Consider the following 22166-nt stretch of genomic DNA (forward strand, 5'->3'; position numbering starts at 1 on the left):
TTATTGTTTTATTTTATTAAAAAAAAATTTTTAATGTTTATTTATTTTTGAGGGAGAGAGAGTGTGAGCAGGGGAGGGGCAGAGAGTGAGGGAGGCACAGGATCGGAAGCAGGCTCCGAGCCAGCAGCACAGAGCCTGATGTGGGGCTCGAACTCACAAGCTGTGAGATCATGACCTGAGCTGAAGTCAGATGTTCAACTGACTGAGCCACCCAGGCACCCCTGGTTTTTATTTTTTTAAGTAGGCATCATGCCCAGCATGGAATCCAATGCAAAGCTTGAACTCATGACCCTGAGATCAAGAATTGGATACCTAACTGAACCACCCAGGTGCCCCTATCAATACTTTTTAAAAAATTAAGTTGCTTTTCTGTAAACAAATAAACCCCCCAAACAATGGTCTTATTTACTATATATCGAGTTTTCAAAGAACTTTGTCGTGTGTAATTTCTTAATTCTCATAGAAGCTCTATATTTGAATTTTTATGTGACCAATTTGCATTTTCTAGGGGAATTCCAAGGTTTTATTTCTCTTCTACAGGAATATAAAAATCTTGATTTCATATAAGCTACCGGAAAATATAGTTTCTGAGGGGGGGAGGTAAGCTACCAAAGATTTGATCTAGATAGACTTTTTTTTTTCTTTTGGTTCTGTGAAGGATGATATGAACTTATTATTCCTCTTAGGAGGATGAGGCTTTGACCTTGCATTTGTCCTGCAGCTGATGGATGGCCACTAGGGGTAATCAGCTGGGTAGCCCTAGCCTTGGTGTAGAGCTTTAAATTGAGAAACCTTTATTCACATCTGAAATCATGGCATTGGAAAGTAGGTCTCTATCCCACATTTCTCCCTGCTTTGGTAGCAGGCTAGTTGTGAAACAGCCATTAAAGGTGCTGGTGTAGATAGACTCAGAGAATTCTTTTTTTTTTTTTTTAAAGTTTATGTATTTTTGAGAGAGAGTGTGAGTGGGGGAGGGGCAGAGAGAGGAGGAGACACAGAATCTGAAGCAGTCTCCAGGCTCTGAGCTGTCAGTACAGAGCTTGATGCGGGCCTCGAACCTATGAACTGTGGGGTCATGGCTCGAGCTGAAGTCGGATGCCTAGCCAACTGAGCCACCCAGATGTGCCCCTAGAGTTGGAGAATTTTTAAGTTTTGGCGACCGCAGCACTATTTTAGGGGTAAAAATAAGACATGAGAAGTTGGTTTTTAATTCTTTACTTTCAAGTTTATTTATGTCAAAGTTTCCCATCTTTTTTTTTTATTTTTTTATTTTTTTAATGTTTATTTATTTTTGAGACAGAGAGAGACAGAGCATGAACAGGGGAGGGGCAGAGAGAGAGGGAGACACAGAATCTGAAACAGGCTGCAGGCTCTGAGCGGTCAGCACAGAGCCCGACGTGGGGCTCGAACTCACAGGCCGTGAGATCATGACCTGAGCCGAAGTCGGACGCTTAACCGACCAAGCCACCCCGGTGCCCCAAAAGTTTCCCATCTTTAAGGGAGTTTGGGGACACCAAACTACTGGATTTGGTATATAATGACGGTCTTTGTGTCCTGAGACTGTCCTGGAACACAGAGTACTTAGGAAGGATGATGTCTCTGATAGGGGATACATACATAGGTGGCTGTAATAGTTTGAGCACGTGTCTGGAGTTTTTATAGATAAGGAGCCGACCGGCAGCAGAGGCTAGGAGCCTGGATGCAAACTCCTGAGTAAGGATGGGAGAGAGCTACCTGTATACTGCTGATTTCCGATGATTGCACTTCTATTTCAGTTCTCAAAATTGAACAATTTATATGTTAATAATTTTTGTCTTTGGGCACCTGGGTGGCTCAGTTGGTTAAGTGTCTGATTTCAGCTCAGGTCATGATTTCACGGTTCATGATTTTGAGCCCCAAATCGGGCTCTGCGTTGACAGTGACAGTCACGATGGGATTCTCTCTCCTTCTATCTTTGCCCCTCCCCTGCTAACAGTCTCTCTCTCACAGAAATTAAATAAATAAACTTTAAAGGGGGCTTCTTTGTCCCTACCTCTCACCGCTCCCCCAAGAAAATTTTGTAGATAACTTTTGAGTTATATAGAAAATTTATTTCCAAGTGTCAGATATTAAAAATATATATATTTGTTTGATGGTATGTTTTCTTATTGTCTTAGTTCATGCTGCCATAACAAAATACCATGGACTGAGTGGCTTAAAAAACAGAAATTTATTTTCTCACAGTTCTGGAGGCCAGATGTCTGATACCAGAGCACCAGTATTGTTGGGTTTTGGGGAAGACTCTGTTTTGTAGACGGTTGCCTTCCTGTGTCCTCAAATGGTGAGAGAGACCACAAGCTCTCTGGTACCCCTTCTTAGAAGGACACTAATTCCATCATGAGGGCCCCACCCTTGTGATGTCATTTAAAACTAATTATCTCCCAAGGGCCCCATCTCCAAATACCATCATATGGGGATTTGGGGCTTCAATAAATGAATTTTCAGGGGACACAATTCAGCCCACAGCACTTGTCTCTATTCTAATTACAAATGTAATATTGTATTTCATTGATTATAAAACACACCATTATTTCATGTACCTCTAAGGAAGAAAGACCTACTGACCTACTGACATAATACTTTATTAATTAAAATGTTCATTTGACTTAAGTTTTCCCTTTTTCAGAGAGTTATTTTTACATATCTTAATCTTTTTCATAAAACTGAAAGAAAATATAAACAGGTTGGTTAAGGCATTTCTAATTTATATTCAGAGCCTTATTTTTGTAAGTCCTTATTTTTTTTTAACCTAGTTGTCACCATCCATTTTTCTACACACTACATTATCTTACCTGCCTTTGAGAGCATTAATGATAGAGTGTTTTTTGAGTCGGTTACTATATTCTCCAGGGCTTTCTTCCAAGCTGAAGATCTTCATTCTGCATATTTGATACTATCCTTTCATGATCTCCAAAGGAGATTTTAATGGAAAGTTTTCAGATAAAATCCAGGGTTCTTCTTCATTCCACAGTTGATCTTAAGTGCTTTGTTGACTGAAACCTGGAAAGGCTTAAAATTGTCTAGTCACCCTAGGTTTGTGGTCAGTGGCCTCCACATTACAATCACTGCTTGGCTGATAGTGATTTTTAAGATGCCATCGACTGTTAACGTACATTTTGGTAGTGAAAACAAATATAGGTCTTTGAATCTATGCCCAGTATAGCATGTGTTTATTGTAAAAAATTTGGAAAATACTAATAAGAATAAAGAAAAAAACCCAGGATATTCTTTGTCTTTTGCCTTACCTCTCCAATGCCATTAGTCTTTGATCAATGCCTAATATTTTATTGAACTCATATACCATGATTTTGCTTGGGTATGTGCTTTTCTCATTCATTGAAAACAAAACAGAAACAACGTCTGGAAAATAGGTATCTGTATACAAATCTCTGATTATTTTAGTAGAATGTTTCTAGGCAAGGAATTAATAGTGCAAGTAAGCAAACTTTTCAGAAGCTGGTCGTACCTCTTGCCAAATTGTTTTCCAGGAGGATTATATTGATTGCCACCTGTGTAAGCAGTATGTGCATGTGCCTGCTTGCGTGACTCTTACTAGTATTGGGTATTTGTAGGTTTTAACAATCTTTGCCAATTTTATAACTTAAAACATGTTATTTGCATTTAATTAGCTTTTTTTTTTTTAGATTGGTAGACCTCTTAAGTATTTACTGCCCATTTATATTTTCTCTTTATTGTCTTTTTATGCCCGTGTCTAGTTGACTCTTGAACAACATGGGGGTTAGAGACACCAACCCTCCACCTCCCTCCCTACCACAGTCAAAAATTCGAGTATAACTTTTGACTCCCCAAAACTTAATTAATAGTCTGTTTTTGACCAGACTTCCTGATAACATAAACATTAACACATTTTGTATATTTATTACTGTATTCTTAAAAAAACAATAAGCTAGAGAAAAAAAGGTTAAAATCATAAAGAAGAGAAAATATTTACAATATTTACAATATTGTACTGTATTTACTGAAAAAAATCTGTACTGTATTTACTGAAAAATTTACAATATTTACAGTATTGTACTGTATTTACTGAAAAAAAAAATCTGCACTTAAGTGGACCCATGTAGTTCAAATCTGTGTTGTTCAAGAATCAACTGTTTATTTTTTTTATCTGTTGGGAATGTGAGAGGCTCTTCATTCTGGTTCTTCCCTTTTCCTAGTATGGCCCTGGTATGTCAGAATGGGGTTTCTTTATAAAGTCACTCACCGAAGAATTTTTATTGAACTTACTAAAACTTGCCTGTGTTCCATTGGTAGAAGTGTCCCCTGCATTGTTGAAGTTTCAGTTTGTGCTGAGGCTGGAGATATGTTAGTCTGATTGGCTCTATTTAATAAATTTGTAGAGAAACCAAAATAAAAGCATAAAACCAACTCAAAATGAATCATCAAATTTTTCACAGTACTTGATAGCATTCTGTCTCTGTGCACAGTCAAAAAGTCTAAATACCTCCTACCACCTGGAGGTGCCCAAAGCTGGACTCCCGGTGAGTTGCTAACAGCAGGCAGGGATAGTTCCAGATAATTAGCATCTCCTTAATAAATTGCTGTATTCTCAAGTGTAAAAGTTTTTAATCCATGGCTCAAAATCTTAGATTGTTATGTGTAGGGATTATTTTTCAAACTAAGGTAAAATAATGAAAGGATTTAGATCTAGAGGAGTCTTAAGAAATTCACTGTCTTCATTTTTTTTGAGGAATATTTGGAAAAGAGGCACTGAGCAACTGTCCAGCATTATATAGCTAGTTGAAACAAACATGGAGTCCAAGTGTAGTTTCTGACTCCAGACTAGTTCAGTTTCTATGTCTCTGGCTAGCTGCATTATTTTTGTTTCTAGCACTGAATAAATAGAAAACCTGTCCCTGAGATAGAAGATAGATTTCCTATATATTTATAATTTTTCTCTACAGGGATTATTTTGATTTCCACCCTGCCCCAGCCCCAAAGGATTATTTCTGAGTTTCTTACGTGGTCTTTATCTAGACCCAGTAACTGTGAGTGATATGTCTTCTTTTTCTTTATCTTAAGGACCATTTCTGCTTGGTGTCTTTGAGACTGTTACAAATCAGCCCTATTTAGTTTTTGTAAAGCCATTAAAATACCGTAAATGTAATAGTTAAATATAATGCAATTGTTTTTTAAAAAGCTATACAGGGGCGCCTGGGTGGCGCAGTCGGTTAAGCGTCCGACTTCAGCCAGGTCACGATCTCGCGGTCCGTGAGTTCGAGCCCCGCGTCAGGCTCTGGGCTGATGGCTCGGAGCCTGGAGCCTGTTTCTGATTCTGTGTCTCCCTCTCTCTCTGCCCCTCCCCCGTTCATGCTCTGTCTCTTTCTGTCCCAAAAAAAAAAAAAAAAAAAAAAGTTGCTCAGTATTTATTACATTGGACAGGTAGCCTGTGGTTTCTTTATTCCCCTGTTGACGGTTGTATCTCTTTTGTTGTCATTATCATTAGTACTAGACTGAACTTCCTTGTACATACCTGCCTGCGCTTTCATAAAAATAACTATAAGAAAAAGTTAGTTAACAAGTTTGTTCATTTATAAACTTCCTAGATTTTTGTCAAACTGCCCTTCAAAAAGATGGCATTAAATTTACAACTCCACTTGTGGGACTCCTAGCTGGCTCAATTGGTTAAGTGCCCAACTCTTGGTTTTGGCTCAGGTCATGATCTCACCATCATGAGATCATCTGGGCTTGGTGTGGAGCCCAGCTTGGGTATCTTTCTCTCCCTTTCATTATGCTCCACCTCCCTCAAAATAAATAAACTTAAAACCTGTAAAATAAAAATGTATAGTTCCACTTTCAATATATGAAAATGTCTCTTTATACACTTACTAACATGGGTTATAATCAAATTGTTTCATCTTTGCAGTGTGATAGGCAAAAATTGTATCTCATTGTTTTAATTACGCGGTTCTTCAGAATGAATTCATACACATTTTTCTGTTTATTGGCTGTTTGAAATCCTACTGCCTGGATTTGTATCCTAGCTCCATAGTTTGCCAGCTGTGTGAACATGAGCAAATTACTTAACCTTTCTGTGCTTCCTGGGTCACTTATGAGGATTAAATGAGTTAATATTTATAAAGGGCTTAAATCCGTGCTTGACATATAGTATATGTTATATGAGTATTTGTCATAAAGATTTAAGTTTTTTTCTCTCTTGCCTGTATGTTTACCTATTTTTCTGTTGGGTTCACTGTTTTAAATTTGTTTTAAAATTTGGTAAGTGGCGAACCATTAATTGTTTACCAGCTGGAGTTCTAAGCAAGTTACACGTGTCCTGTTTAATTTTGAACTATAAACCCTAAAAGGATTCATACAAGTCATCCTTCGTTTTTGGTAGGATTAAGTGAAGGCTTTTGTTTTAATTCTGTAAGTTCAGTGTTGAAAACTGACTGAGAGGTTACACATCATTATTTCAGGGAGGTCAGCTCTCTCTCTTTCCCTGCTTTGTGTGAGAGTTTTGATGCGCTAATCTGATTAAACCTTTTAAAGCTACATCCTTAGCTCTAAGATTGTTAAGATTAGAGGTTCTCGAGTTTTCCCCCCTTTATCCATTAAATGGTTTCCATGGTTATTGGACTTCGCAAACCGTACTTCAAATCCCTTGTGCTTTGTGGAAGCGGCGTCTCCAAGAAGAACAACGCTCTGCTGCTTTGGCTTCAGGAAACTTGGAGTTCTGGTTTAATGTAGCTACTAGCTCTCTGTGAACAAGTGTTTCACTTTTCTGAAGCTCTGTTTCCTTGCCTGTAAAATGAAGGTAATCGTCTGTCATATACTAATTGTAAAGGTCAGATGACGCTGTGTTGTTTTGTTTTGTTTGTTTTAACTTCTGGCACCGTAATATTGGTGATGTGGGGAATTTGTTTTGTTTTTAACCACATGGTATTCTTGGTTTGGGGGAAATGCCCATTAAGTGAGAAAATAAAATACACTCATGAATATTTAAATTCATATCAGGAGTTTTTGATACCCAAGTGTTGTGAGGGAGGGGTGCAATACCTCTTTTTCTTCCTCAAATATATTAAAGAAACTAGGAAGTGAATCCCCTGGGAGAGGATATGGTGGCACTGATAAAAGTTGCTCTTTGAGTACTTATTATGTATCAGACAGTGTGCTAAGTGCTTATAAACAGTTATGCCATATCATGGATGGGTTATTAAGTAGAGCTTAAAGAGCTGATTTAAGACTGTGCAGTTACTAAGTGGCAGAGCCAAGATTCGAACCCAGTTTGTCTCCAAAGGCTGTGTTCTCTTTAGTATAGCAGCCAGGTTGCCTAAGTTCAGTTCCGTTTTAAAATCTGCAAAATGTAGGGGCGCCTGGGTGGCGCAGTCGGTTAAGCGTCCGACTTCAGCCAGGTCACGATCTCGCGGTCTGTGAGTTCGAGCCCCGCGTCGGGCTCTGGGCTGATGGCTCAGAGCCTGGAGCCTGTTTCCGATTCTGTGTCTCCCTCTCTCTCTGCCCCTCCCCCGTTCATGTTCTGTCTCTCTCTGTCCCAAAAATAAATAAACGTTGAAAAAAAAATTAAAAAAAAAAATCTGCAAAATGGAGATAACAACAGTATCTGTCTTCTAGGGGTGTTGGTTTTTCTGATGATCCAGTGAGTTAAAGGGCTTAGAACAGTGCCTGGACCATAGTGAGCATTTTAGGCTTGCTCTTATTGTAATTGATGGTACTTTATCATTCTGGTTCTTTCCCCCCCCCTCCCCCCCCACCCCTTAATCTCCTCCTTTAGCATTTAATAAGTGGCAGCCTCTTGGATATTTTTGTTTCTTTGCCTGTGTGGCAGACACAGCCCTGGCCATTTCATCTGGTGCAGATGGAGGAGAGCCGTGGTGATGGGCCTGACCTTAGCGAAGTGCTGTGGGGGCAGTTGCTGTAAATAGTCTGAGATGGCATGTGCTGGCTAGGACAGGGAAGGGGGAAAGGATTTGAGCCCCAAACACAAGGACCCGCCACCAGAAGCCTCTTTATCTGCCAAGAGAAGATGTGTGTGCACTCAAAGGTGTAGTGCCTGCATGATTTGGTGTTCACCTTGCCTTTTTAAGAGTGTGCTCTAGTATAATTGTCTAGTGCATTCATTGCCAAACGTGGCTGATTCACTGGAGGCATTTGTGAGTTAAATTCCCATCCTGCGTATTGGATCACTCCTCAGTGGTGGGACCCAAGCATCTGTATTTGTAATTTTTTTAAGTTTATTTATTTATTTTGAGAGAGTGTGTGTGTGCACATGTGTGTGAGTGGGGAGGGGCAGAGAGAACCTCAAGCAGACTCCATGCTGTCAGCACAGAGCCCGACGTGGGGCCCGATCCCATGAATTATGAGATCATGACCTGAGCTGAAAGCAAGAGTCAGATGCTTAATTGACTGAGCCACCCAGGTGCCCCTATAATGGCTTTTGAATGGTTAGCCAGGTTTGAGAGCCACTAGGATGCTGTTTGTTTCTGAGTCTGTGCAGGGCCACCCCCAGCCAGCCATGGCAGAAGTGTGTGTGTGTGTGTGTGTGTGTGTGTGTGTGTGTGTGTGTATGACTTTGAAAAGTCTTGGGAGAAGGAACTTCCCCATTATCTAATCAACCCCATTCTTGGCAGCCCTCCAAAGATGAATTGGAAATACAGGTCTACGAGCAGGTGAGTGATAGGGGTTCCATTCCAGAAATAACCAGGGACAGGATTTCATCAAATTAATTTGTTAGTTATATTTTATTTGGGTCTTGTGTTTATGTCGATGCCTCATCAATATTTGCTTATTCTCATGCTTCGAAGTTACATACACAGGAAGTAATAGCTATTGAATGTAATTTTGATATTTAATTTACATGCAGCTTAATGGAAGTTGTTAGAGGGCTGTGTTTCCCAGTGCAGTGCTCAGAGAATGAATGGAGTAGCTCACATTCCATTTTATAGTCGAGAAATCATGATTAGAGTGGAATGTGAATATGGTTAGCTGTGGTGAGACAATATTGACATTGTTGCTAAGATATTGTACCAGACATGTCATTGAGGCTGCTTTTTTTCCGAAACTGAGTGATGCTCCCCCCCCCAACACCCCCCCTCCCCTGCCCCAATTTGTGGTGCTGGTGGTGCTGGTGAAGCAGGAATATAGCAAATAAAATAACAGATGCATAAAATGTCTTCTCATTCTCCCACTCCCTGCCCCGCAGTACAGGCCTGAAAAGGATCTTGTTAAACAGCCACATGTACACAATTGATTTAGTCTGCTTTTTTCTAGGATGTGTGCTGAATTGGTTACATTGCATTTTTAACGTGTTTTTGTAGGGAAGAAACTTTCAGGGCTGCCTAGAAACTTGGAGGCATTTCCCCCCAAATGTTTATAGATCCCATTTTCCTTGTAAGGAGTTGAAATGAGATAAATGGTGGCAGCTCCCTCTTCTCCTTCCTTTCTCTTGTAACAAGGCCTGTTGGCAGGAGTATTGCTGATGGGCCTGCCAGGGTTTGGATTTGAGTAGTCAGTGAGGGGGTGGTGTGCTGGTTATGGTATTGTTCTAAAAGTCTTTTTCCCTCCACTTACTTTTCCACCCCCAAAATGTCATCGTGTCCAATATGACAGAATGTTCCTGGTGATTATCATTCAGGGAAACATGACTTGCTAAATTATCTGTGGATGACAGTCAGAATTTCTTAAGCACTGAAAAGCATTCCATGCTTGGTACACACCTTGGCTAGGAGATCCATGGTGTACACAGAAGCAGGCCAGTGTAAAGCCATGATGCAGAACTCTGTGGGTCAGACTGCCTGAGTTCAAATCCACATGTAGCACTTACAGGCTGTGGGGCCCTAGGCAGCTCACTTAGTAGGCTCCCTAAGCAATAGTTTTCTCAGCTATAGCCCAGGAGCAATGCCACCAAATGGAATAGGATGAATAAATAAGCTAACGTGTATACAGTGCTTAGCAAGATGTCTGGTACACAAAGTAAGGCCTTTACTGCTAACTTAATCACCCTCATTATTATTAGGACAGTTACATTTGATGAACATGTATATCTAGTTAGAGCAGAGAACTCTCTGTAAATCCTGATGTGTTACTTGGGTACTTCCTGCAATGTGAAATTCCAGGGTAAGTGAGCTCCAGCAGTCATAGTGGGGCTAAGCGTGTAATTGAGATGGAGAATAGCTTGAGGAGTTGGATATTCAATGGGTAGCTGCAGTCCTCAGGGCTGCCTCCTTGCAGTTCCAAGGCACCATGCACAATAGACGTGAGACAGTGATCCTACTGTCATTCTTCCTCACATCACACTCAAGATCTACAGAAAAAGTGGAGTTTTCTATGTTATTAAGAAGTCATATTCAGGATATTGTTTTTGAGAAAGTTTAATGTTAAGAGAAGTTTGGTTGGAGATTGGAGGTTGTAAGCAGAGAAATCAGAGTGTAGACAGAGCTGGGGCAGTGAGGTTCTATTAAGTACTTTGAAGTATATAGAACAAGGAACTGGATCTTGGACTGCACAATGACCATAGAATACAGCCAGAACAGACCTTCCCTGTGAGATCAACCAATAAGGAAGACTTTTTGATATCTGTAAGACTTGGGGAAAAGAGGACCATAGACAGTTTAAGCTACATGGACAAGGGCAAGTCTGAGCCAGGTGGTTGAGTAGGCATAGTTGGAGGTGCATGGATAAGGGAAAAGTGAGTCTCTGTTCCTGGAGAAGGGTATTCATAAGAGCAATAGCTTGGCAGGTATCCATCAGGGGCTTACTGGGAAACCTCCAGAAGTAGAAAGAGATAGGTACAAATTTATGTTTCAAATAAATGTTTGATGGAAAATAAATTGTGTTTTCTTTTTCTTTTTTTAAGCAATCTTTTTTAATGTTTATTTTTGAGAGACAGAGGGAGAGACAGAATCTGAAGCAGGCTCCACAGACTCCAAGCTGTCAGTCAGCACAGAGCCTGATGTGGGGCTCGAACCCGCAGACCGTGAGATCATGACCTGGGCCGAAGTCAGACAGTCAATTGACTGAGCCACCCAGAAGCCCCAAGTGTGTTTTCTTATAAAACATTCTCATTATAAAAATGTCAGAAGATATGTCAAATGAAAAATGTAAAAGGGAAAAACCATTGCTGCTTCCACCCCCTTAAGAATAACCATCAGCATTTTATCAAACCTTCTTCTGGCTTTTGGTTGTGCATATTCTTTTCCCATTGGTATACAGCATATACAAAATTGTGTATACTGGCTTAAATGTTGCTCCCTTTGTTTTTTTTAAAAAAAAATTTTTTTTTCAATGTTTATTTATTTTTGGGACAGAGAGAGACAGAGCATGAACAGGGGAGGGACAGAGAGAGAGGGAGACACAGAATCGGAAACAGGCTCCAGGCTCCGAGCCATCAGCCCAGAGCCTGACGCGGGGCTCGAACTCACGGACCGCGAGATCGTGACCTGGCTGAAGTCGGACGCTTAACCGAATGCGCCACCCAGGCGCCCCTGTTTTTTTTTTTTTTAAAGTTGATCATATGGTAAACTCAAATCTTTCTTTTTCGTAATTTCAGTTCCTTGGCAATGAAAATGGTTGTTGTGGTGTTCTGCACTCCTCTGCTTGTTTAGGAAACGGTGGGGCGGTGGTGTGGGAGAGCTCTCTCTGCCCAGTGTCACAACCATGCAAAAAATGTTAGCCATTGTTAGCAAGTTCTGGCACAGGGCATTATTGTTTTAAGAGTTTGCCAGATAAGGTAAGAGATTGTTTCTGCACTAAGGGGTGAAGGATATGGTTCAAAAACCACATTTCCTGAATGAGCAGGGACTGGAAGCAGAAGAGGGAGACAGCTGAATGAGGTGTTTGGAGGCTGGGCTTGGGCTAGAGTTTATTGCCTTTTTTTCTTTTCTTTTCTTTTCTTTTCTTTTCTTTTCTTTTCTTTTCTTTTCTTTTCTTTTCTCTTGTCTTGTCTTTTTTTTTTTTTTTTTAATGGTAATGACCTCAGTATTGAGTAGTTAATTTTAGTTCTTAAGTAACTTTTTTTCTCAAGAAGGATAAATGGGCTGGGCATTTTCTGAGCCTTTGAGTTTCTGATAATTTTTTTTTTTCTGGTTGATACTGTACTTAATGGAAAACTTGGTATAGTTTTATAAGGTTTGGTCTTGCTATTCCCTCCCTCAAATTCTGTGGGTGTTGCTTTTGACTTCTGTTTTTTTGGTATTGGTTGGAGAGGAGAAGTGTTGTGGGTTGAATTCTGTCCCCGCCAAAAAATGTTGAGGTTCTAACCCTCAATACCTGTGAAGGTGACCTTATTTGGAAGTAGGGTCTTTGTAGACATAATTGAGATAAAATGAGATTGTACAGGACTAGGGTAGGCCCTAATTTACTATGACTGCCCTTAGAAGAAAAGAAGCACAGACATAGGGGAGGAGGCCATGTGATGACACAGGCAGAGATTGATGTGTCTACAAGCTAAAGATAACAAGCAACACCGGAAACCAAGAAAGGCTTGGACTAGATTCTCCTCTGGAGCGTTCAGAGAGAGCCTGGCTCTGCCCAACCCTTAAATTGTAGACTTGAAGCCTTCAATTTCTGTTTAAGCTACCCAGTTTATGGTAGTCTGTTACAGCAGCCTGAGAAACTAAGATAAGCAGTCTGAGGGGAGTTGGGTTCTGGTTCCTTTGAAAGTCTCTGTGGTTTTGTAGCCCATTAAACTTTTTTTTTTTTTTTTTTTTTTACTTTTTCTCTTTCTTTCTTTCTCTTTCTTTCTTTCTCTCTCTCTCTCTCTCTCTCTCTCTCTCTCTTTCTTTCTCTCTCTCTCTCTCTTTCTTTCTCTCTCTCTCTCTCTCTCTCTCTCCGCCTTACCTGGATATTTGTGATAAAGAAAAAATTATCAGCTTAGTTTTGCCAAGATGAGTCAAGGTGCAGTCCCTTCAGGGAAACAGCCTGGGGTATGGTGGGTTCTTTTTATCTGCATACTTTAATTCAGAAAAAATATTTTTTTAATGTTTGTTTATTTTTGAGAGAGAAAGAGCATGTGTGTGTGCACACAAGCAGGGGAGGGGCGGAGAGAGAGAGGGGGACAGAGGATTTGAAGCCGTCTCTGTGCTGACAGCAGAAAGCCCTATGCAGGGCTTGAACTCAAGAACTATGAAATCATGACCTGAGCCAAAGTCGGATGCTTAACTGACTGAGCCTGCCAGGTACCCTGTTGGGTTTGTTTTCTTTTTTTCTAAAGTGTATTTATTTATTTTGAGAAAGAGAGAACACATGAGCAGAGAGGGGCAGAGAGAAGCCCAAGCAGGTTCTGTACTAGCAGCATGAAACCCCGTGTAGGGCTTGAACCCACAAACTGTGAGCTCATGAGCTGAGCTGAAATTAAGAGTCGGATGCTTAACTCACTGAGCCACCCAGGTGCCCCAAGATTTGTTTGTTTTTAGTTTTTAAAATATCATGTCCTCATTTCATCTCAAAAACACCTTTTGTTTTTCATATCTATAATCTTTACTCACATCATTAAAATGTTTGCCCTTCTCCTCTGATTCTGGGGAGACTTCCTCAAGCTTGTTCTTTATCACCAAGTGGATTTTCTATAGTGTTAATGTTATTCTTTATGCCTGAAATGTGGATCGAAATCTGGTTACTGCTTTTTAAATTTCCTTTCTTGTCTTCCCTTATTTTTAGTGTGAATCTAGTGTATAGATGAAATAATCAAAATAACACAGCATATGAAGGGTATAGAGGCCATATTATCCTGTATTCTACTGAGGGTGCCATGCAATTCACTGAATTTTTTTTCTCCGTCTTTTTTTTTTTTTTTGAGTCTTCAAGAAGATACTCTTTTCCTTTCTCTCATAAGCTATATGTTTGCTCATTCTGCCATCATTTATTATTTTGGGGGTGTTTGTAGGGGAGGCTTTTCATCAAAGAGAAAAGGTATAGTCAGCCCTGTTTTTTGTTGTTGTTGTTGTTTATTTTGATTTGTTTGTTTTGTTTTTGAGAAAGAGAGAGACATAGAGTACGAGCTGGGGAGGGGCAGAGAGAGACACACACAGAATATGAAGCAGGCTCCAGGCTCTGAGCTGTCAGCACAGAGCCCAACGCAGGGCTCAAACTCATGAATGGTGAGATCATGACCTGAGCCAAAGTCAGACTCCTAACCAACGGAGCCACCCGGGTGCCCCTAGTCAGCCCTGTTTTACCTACATGGATTGATCTGTTGGTTCCTGTTGGTAGGTGTGGGGGAAAGACAGGAGCAGATGCCCAGGAAAGGGCCTGGATAGCTCTTTGACCTGGTGGGCTAAGTGTGCTTAGGCCCCTGGTTGTTTCAATAACAACAAAAGATGCCCTGTTACTATCCTTACATTATTGGAAGTTCTTTCCTTTTCTGACACTCCCTTATCTTTCCATATGCTTTTTACATTTATGAGCTTGCCTCTTACTTTGTAGTTACAAGTATTTTATCAGGGTCTTGGGAGATAGTTTTAAGTGAAACAGGAATTACCACCTTTAGCCTACCATCACCCCACCCCCTGTACTATGGGCTGTCCCCCCTCTTCCTTGTACTTCCATAGTCCTTGGTCCTGCCTGTTTCATTCCTAGCCCTTTCAGCCTCTGCTTCCTCCCCATCCCCTCTACCCCCCTGCCAAGCCTGTCTCTCTTCCTGCCCTCTTCCCTGGCAGACCTCTGGATTATCCTGTGTGTGCTGCAACCACAGGTGTGCTCACACTCCACCACCAGCAGCAGAGACGCCCAGGACCTGGAAGAGAGCCGGAATGCAGGGTGGGCAGAAAAGAAATGAAACGTGTGCCTACAAAGAGCCCATCGATGACGGGAGCACGTGTGTTCTGTGCTACCGAGAATCCGACCTTCTTCAGAGCAGAGTCCTGTACTGCGTCCACTTCAGTCAGTAGAACATAAGCTCCTCTAGCGGTCAGCCCCAAACACGGTCACTTTGGATGATCTTTGTGGAACAGATCTTCATTTCATCCACTTGCCAGGTCAGGCCACGGTGGGTGGCCCATTTAGACTTAAGATCTTCATGTCCATACAAGGCTCAATCCTAGGGGATGCAAATATAAAATATTTACAGGAAACATATGCACATAAAATGTAAACCATATAAAAGTATACACCTCTCATCCATGCTCCCAACTGGTCATTTCCCTTTCCCAGAGTCAGCCACTGCTGCTGGTTCCTGTGTGTCCTTCTAGAGACCCCACACATGTACAACTGTGTATGTTTACACAGATTTATATACATAAGTTTATAGTGTATATACAGATGTGTATACAGATAGGCACGCATATATACACACACACACACTCAAGGAATGTACATTGTGTTATAATCATCTGTATGGTGTTCTCCAATTTCTTTCCCCTTTCATCTCTCCCACCTCTGTCTTGGAATAGGAGCATAAACATTTTGGATCTCTTTGACCACCTTCCTGCCTCAGTGGTTCTCAATCCTGGCTGCACCTGAGAATCACTTGGGGGAGAACTGTCAGTGCCTGAACCATACCCCAGACCAGTTACAACAGCCTCGCTGGGAAGGGCTCAGGTTTCCCTGTGTGCAGGGATTGGGCACTGCAGCTTTAGTCGTGTGCAGGAGCAGCAGGCCCAGTGGACTCAGGGACCCGAGTACTGAGTGTACCTGACAAGGAAATACAGAATAACGGATTCCATGTAGATTGAGGATGAGTCCTACCAGGCTGCTTTGACCACAGCCGGCCCACTGCTTTCTTCTTCCTCTGGGCCGGATAGAGTGGCCACATTCTTGGTTCGATGAGGCGAGAATGACACTCAGCACATCCACCCTGGGCAGAGAGAGCAGGGCCCAATGCTGCAAGAGTTAAATGAATTTACAGTGCAAAGGGAAAGGAGAAGAAACTATTTAAGGTGCTTGGTTACTAAACATCTAACTCAGATCCACTTTGCTTGCATGGTGACAGCATAAGGTGTGACTGACTGAAAGAAAATTAATGATCTGAGCCCGGGTGCCTCCCAAATGGAATGGTCCAGGAGTGCTGTGGAGCTAATTAACCAGCCTGCACGAAAAGTGAAAATAGATGAGGGAACAGGTTTCTTTTCACAGTGGCCTGGTACTGTGCATAGACCTACATATACTATTTTTGGCATTCCCTATTAAGTATTCAAAATGACGTAATGTTGAAAGGCATAGCTCAGTACCCTTTTTTCAGGGTAGTGGAATGGATTCTGGATTGGACTGCCTGGATTCAGAGTCAGCCCTGCCATTGGTCGGTGTCCTTGGGCAAGATGCTGGGTACTTTCTGTGTGGTAGACTCCTTGTCAGAGGAGTATTAAAAACAACACCCACTTCATGAGGTCGTTGTGAGGATATGAGATAATGGGTATAAAGTGTCTCCAACGAACCCTGTCCTAACACATAGTACGTCAAAGAAGGCACTTACTGTGTTGAAATACACCCCTCTAGGGCTTGGGGGTAGGAATTTTTCTGAGGTCTTGTATTCTTTAAGCTTAGAAACTCTTGCCTGGTGGACCTGCCTTGAAGGAGAATTTTGACAATAAGAGAGGAAATGCCAGTCTCTTTCCTCATCGTCTGTGTCAGGGTAAAGTATGTCTGGTTCTGTAACCACTGAGTATTGAGAATAAAACTGTGAGGATAGTATTTACTGATCTCCATGTAGAATCTGCTTCATGGATTTTTGAAGACAAAAGGATAAACTTGTCCTGTTGACCAGGTTTTTCTGTACTGGGGAGTGGGGGTGGAAGTTAGCTGCTTTGTTGCCTCCTAACAGTATTGTTTGAGTCTTAGTCACGACTCTGTGAATAATGTTCTGGAAAATTGCTTTCTTGGATACATTTATCTTGACTCTCTTTTTGAAAATGTACATTAACAATCAGTAGCTTTGGCTGGTTACTTGGGGAGATCCTATAAGACATAAAACGGTTTAAAATGCTTTCGGTTGCAGAGGGAGCCTTCCAAAGGCTCCCAAAATGATACTTGGATCTTGTGGGAGGAAATCTTCCAATTTTCTAGGTTTCTGTAAATATATATGAGTTATGTGGTTATAAAACCTTATGATGGAAAATATGTTTAAGAAACATTAATGCACTCCCAGACGGGGACTGCACAAAAGATGCCCTAACACATTTAATGCCCTAGTTAAATGTACTGCACAAGTCCCGTTTTCTGGAACTGGATAAACAGAACATTCTTTCTTTCTATTCTGAGCTTCCATCCTCCCCCCTCCACCTGACCCTCCCCACCCCCCACCTAGTGATTTCAATGGCACAATAAATGGAAATCTTATTTCCTGCATCTGCAGACCTATTTACCTGAATGTCTGAGCTCACCCTTGCCTTTCTCAGGTCTGCTCTTTCTGAAATGCGATTTTGCTTTCATCTCCCTGGCTTCTTTGCCCTCGTTTTTTAAGCCTTCTCTAATCCTGCACTCCATTTACTTTAATCTGTAATGTTGGACATTGCCATTCTGCATAGACACCTTTAAACATTCATCATCTCCCAGATTTGCATTTTCTTCCATTATGAACTTAAATCCCTTTTCACAGTCTATAACAGTAGAAAAAAAATTTAAAATAAAGAAGTGTTATCAAAAGCCATTTCTGCCAATTTAAAATGCCTTATTGGATGGCTTTATCCCCTTTGATAATTCCATTATCTTGGCAAACTATGACTGGGACTTATAGTTCCTTTGTGTTATACATATGTGCATATGTACATATTTAGTTATATGTATTACAAATAGGAAGAACCTTATGCCCCCATGCCATTTATGGTCTTTTATTTTTGGAATTCAAAGAAGTGGTGATTTTAAAATAAAAGTACGTGTGGGTTTGTGGTGTGTGTGTGCGTGTGTGTATGTGCGTGTGTGTGCACGTGTGTGCATGCGTGTGCTGGAGGCTGTATGTGACCTGCAAAGCCTAAACTTTAAAAGCAAAACTGTGCTGACCCTTTATAGACTTGTTACTTAAAAATGTGTCTGTTTGGGGTACCTCCATTTTTTTTTTTTTCAAAGTACAGGTCTTTTTTTTTTTGTTTGTTTATTTTTGAGAGAGAGACCAAGCAAGAGCAGGCAAAGGGCAGAGAGAGAGGGAGACAGAATCCAAAGCAGACTCCAGGCTCTGAGCTGTCAGCACAGAGCCCAACACGCGGCTCAAACTCACAAATTGTGAGATCATGACCTGAACCAAAGTCAGGTGCTCAGCCGACTGAGCCATCTAGGCACCCCTCAGATGTGTGGGGTAGTGTGTTAGAGCCTGAGCTGGCCAGTTTTAGGAATTGGGAGAGAAGGTCATTCTAGGTGTTTGACCCCTGCTCGTCAATTTCAGCCCCTATGTCCCATTGTTTCCTGTCTGTGAAACAATGTGATTGAACTAGATACTCTCTGAGATTAAAAGCATGGTGGGGTGGGTGCATGTATCTGTGGTGTATGAATGTTTCATGGGAAACACCTGCCAGTGGAACAGGAGGGGACCTGATAGATCATTGGTGGTTGATAACATGGTCATCCTACCTAGCCTGGCATTTCTGGAGTAGCAGGAATGGTGATCAAAGTGTATCTTATCACTTAATTGAGGTGGGAATAAAATAGGTCACAGTTCACAGGACACCAACTATTTGGAGCTAAAGGAAATGTGTCCACAGTGCTGGTTATTGCAGTGAAATGTTTTTAATTCTTCTTAAAACCTCTTTAAGCATCTGCTGTGGAATGTTAAATCAACCAGAGAATTTCTGGTGTCCTGTTGCCAGAACCAGTATTGTATAATTCTTCTGGATACCCTTAGGAGATTTTCACTTTCTGCCCCTGGCGTCATCTGCATCCTTGTGATGCTCTGGAGATTTACTTTGACCTGAACCCCTTTGCCTACAAGTAGTTAAAGCACCAGGCTCCGGAATGCTGCCTCCAGCTTCTAAGCTGCTGAATCACCCCACTTGTTTCATGCTGCCTGTTCATACATAAAATTTCTCTCCCTGCTTTGTGCCTTTCTAATAAAAAGAAACTGGAAGTTAGGGGTTTTTGTGTCTGAAGGACAAACCAACAGAAAATGTTTGGGAATGATAATATAGTAAGATGTTCAAGTAATTCTGAAATAGAAACCCTTCCTTCCCGAGCCCCATCTCTGAGTCCCTTTTTATTGCAGACCAGATAAAATCAGAGTGTCAGAGTGCAGCTGCTCAGAAGGCTGAAGGTCCTCATGGTTAACAGCCTGCTTTGGAAACTCATCCCCACCATACTTGCAGTTAATGAAAATATTTGCTTTGCTTGATATAAACAAAGTTTATGGGCACATTTTATAATTAGGAAACCCTTTAATTTTCTTTTATCCTTAACTCCCCCCTTTTGTTTGTATCATTGGAGAATATGAAGTATTTAAGAAAATAAACCCTTTCTCAGTAAGGAGCTTATTTTTTATTTCTGGTGTTGTTAGAATAGATGCCTTTCTCCCTAATATTGTGTCCCCATCCAAATTAAGGGACTTGAAGTCTGGTTTGGGTTTCGTTTTGTTTTGCTTATTGTAAAGGTTAGAAATATTTCTGTATGAGTAGGGAAGACCATACCTCGTCACAGTGCCTGCTCCTATCAGGCCAGTCTAGACATTGGACTACCAGCTTGGTGATTGGGAGGGTGTAAGGGCCAGCCACAGGGCAATGAAGCTCTTTTCAAACCACATGGACAACCTCTTCAAGGTCCCCTGCCCATCGTGTGCATGTACCCCTTGAGACTGTGGCCTCAGCACTTTCCAAGTTCTACATCTCCTAGTTTCGTTGCCAAATAGCCAGGAGTCAGGTGACCAGGCACCATTCTTGTAGGCATAGCACCTGCTTGCATTCCCTAGATGAGACCAATGTGGTGGTGGGGACTGGTCATGAGCACCAGATATAGGACCGGAGAAAACAGCTCTCTTTTCCTCTATCTTCTCAAATCTCCTTAGTCGGGGAGGCACTTAGCCCCAGTGGGCACTGGCATTGCAGTATACCCCCAGCTCTGCCTTAAGATCTCTTTCATTGACAGATAGTCAAAGGAGAGGCACCTGGGAAACTTCATGTCCTGGCTCAAGACCTCAAGGACAGGTGGTTTCAGAAAGATTTCTGGCTTTATCCACAGTGGTGTAAGAGTAGCTCCTGGGTCCTGGGAATTGGTGGTATCTCACAGTACACATCATAAAGCAGGGTGAGCGAGGGTTATAGGAGGACCAGAGTGGGTGACTTCACTGTTCACATAGATTTAGGATCTAAAGATTTCCACTAATTCCTTCTTGCTTCCTTCCCTCAGGGACAGAACATTTGTGTGAATGCTCCTTTTTTTGAAAATTCTGGTGAAGGTTTCCTGGTAATTGTTTTCTTCTTCAAATACCAGTCACTTGGGAAACTCAAGATTTATCACTAAATGTCCAAGTTTGTTAAAATCCTTCAAGCATAGCTGGCCCAGGTGTGACTAAAATTACCTTTCTGATGTTGCCAACTTATCCATTGTGGGACCCACGGCTTTTCTGTTCACAGATCTACTGGTTTTGAGCTGCCTTTGAGGATCAAGCATGAGCCTGTCTGCCAGTTTTAACCCCCACCCCCCAAACTCCCAGTGTGTGGAGGGGGTGACTACATATTTCACCGTGCCTCCTAACATGAAAAACAAGCACAGCGATGCAATTTGAACTTGATGATTTGGATCACATCCCTTTTGAGTCTTGCGCACAAAGATCTACACAAGTTGAGTTCTGGTTCAAATCCAGGCCTTGAGTTTTCAGAGTCAGGAAGGCCTGATAAGGACAATTTGGGTAGTATTTATCAGAGAGACTAGTTTGCTTATGGAAAACTTTCTATATCTTTCCAGTTCTGTATATAAATTAGAGCTTGTAGATGTTTTAATCATCAGGGTAATGATTTACCTTCCCTCTTTACCTGTCCTCAGTTGCTTCATAGTACACACTAGAGGGGGGGGAAAGTAATGGGTAGGGGAGGAACAATAAGAGGAGAGCTTATTATCGGAATACTTGAGGACCAGCTGTATCTTTTTCAGAGAGGCTAATCCTCACCACCATACTCCCTTCCTTTTGTACTCTCTATACTGTAATTGCATCCTCTGTATTTTGTTGTTGGATCTGCTTACCCTAGAATATCTGATTTCATAATAGTAAGCTTGTTTATTCTTAAGCTGAACACCAAGAAGAACCAGCTTCATCAGTAAGCCATATTTCTAGTCTCATGACTAAGGGTTGAGCTGGTCGAATTGGAGGAGGGGATCTAATGAGAGAAGAGATATAGTGCTGGGGAGGAATGTTGAAGTAGAGAGACCCTCTCTTGGAGTATTTTATTGGAGAGAAGTGAAGTCGGAGTTCTGGAATGAATCTGGGTGTTCGAATCTACTCTAAGATACTTGGGTAAGACCAATAACCTCCCTCCCCTACTTCAGCTGAAATCTGAAATCACAGCTTCTTGTGAATCATTCATACTTGGTCTTAATCTAATCTGAGATTGGCGGCTTTCTGGACCCATTGTTAGGAGTGAAACTGGGCCAGTTGATATGGTCCAGAATGGTGTATGAGGCAGAGTTCATTGATACTTGAGTGGTGAAACTTGAATTTTCTCTCACATAGAAAAAGTTATAAGAGTGGTAGAAGAAAAGAAAACATTAAAAAACAACATAGGTGTCAACGTAGGTGACATATGAGAATTATATTCTAAGGATGTAGTTCTTAGGAATTAATCTACCTGTAGTGGATGACCTAATTTATGGTTTTTTCTCTTCACTCCAGGAGGTGACTTTGGTCCAGAGACTTCTCCCCCAGTCCTGCCCCCTGGCCATGGTGGTGACTTGTCTGTGAGCAGCGTTCCTGTGGCAGAAGACACCTACAGGGTGAGCTTGGCCAAAGGTGTCTCAATGTCTCTGCCTTCATCACCTCTGCTACCTCGACAGTCTCATTCGGTGCAATCAAGATCAAATAAAAAATCCCCAGGTAAGTAAGCAACAAAACAGCACCCTAACTGTCTTCGTTATGTATGTAAGGCATGTATTGAGATTAAGAAAAACTAGTGCTTGTAAGAAATTTCCTGGGAGGTTTTTTCTTTGTTACAGTAACTTCTGGAAGAAGAAAATCTCTAAAAAACAAAGTTTTGATTTGAATTTAGACTAATTTCTTTAGTTTAGCCTATATACAAACTATTTTGATAGCT

The 22166-nt window shown here is 41.4% G+C and overlaps 1 protein-coding gene across 13 annotated transcripts in view; it reads left to right on the top strand.

Moving 5' to 3' along the window:
* TANC1 (tetratricopeptide repeat, ankyrin repeat and coiled-coil containing 1) overlaps window positions 1-22166 on the top strand; it is a 241983-nt gene that overhangs the window by 87657 nt on the left and 132160 nt on the right. For all 13 annotated transcript variants that reach the window (XM_043576845.1, XM_043576842.1, XM_043576844.1 and 10 more), the window contains one exon: window positions 21749-21949. In XM_043576845.1, the coding sequence (XP_043432780.1) occupies window positions 21749-21949 (201 nt within the window). The remainder of the gene's footprint in view (window positions 1-21748; window positions 21950-22166) is intronic.

This window comes from Prionailurus bengalensis, chromosome C1 (genome assembly GCF_016509475.1).
Source record: "Prionailurus bengalensis isolate Pbe53 chromosome C1, Fcat_Pben_1.1_paternal_pri, whole genome shotgun sequence".
NCBI classification, from domain to species: Eukaryota; Metazoa; Chordata; class Mammalia; order Carnivora; family Felidae; genus Prionailurus; species Prionailurus bengalensis.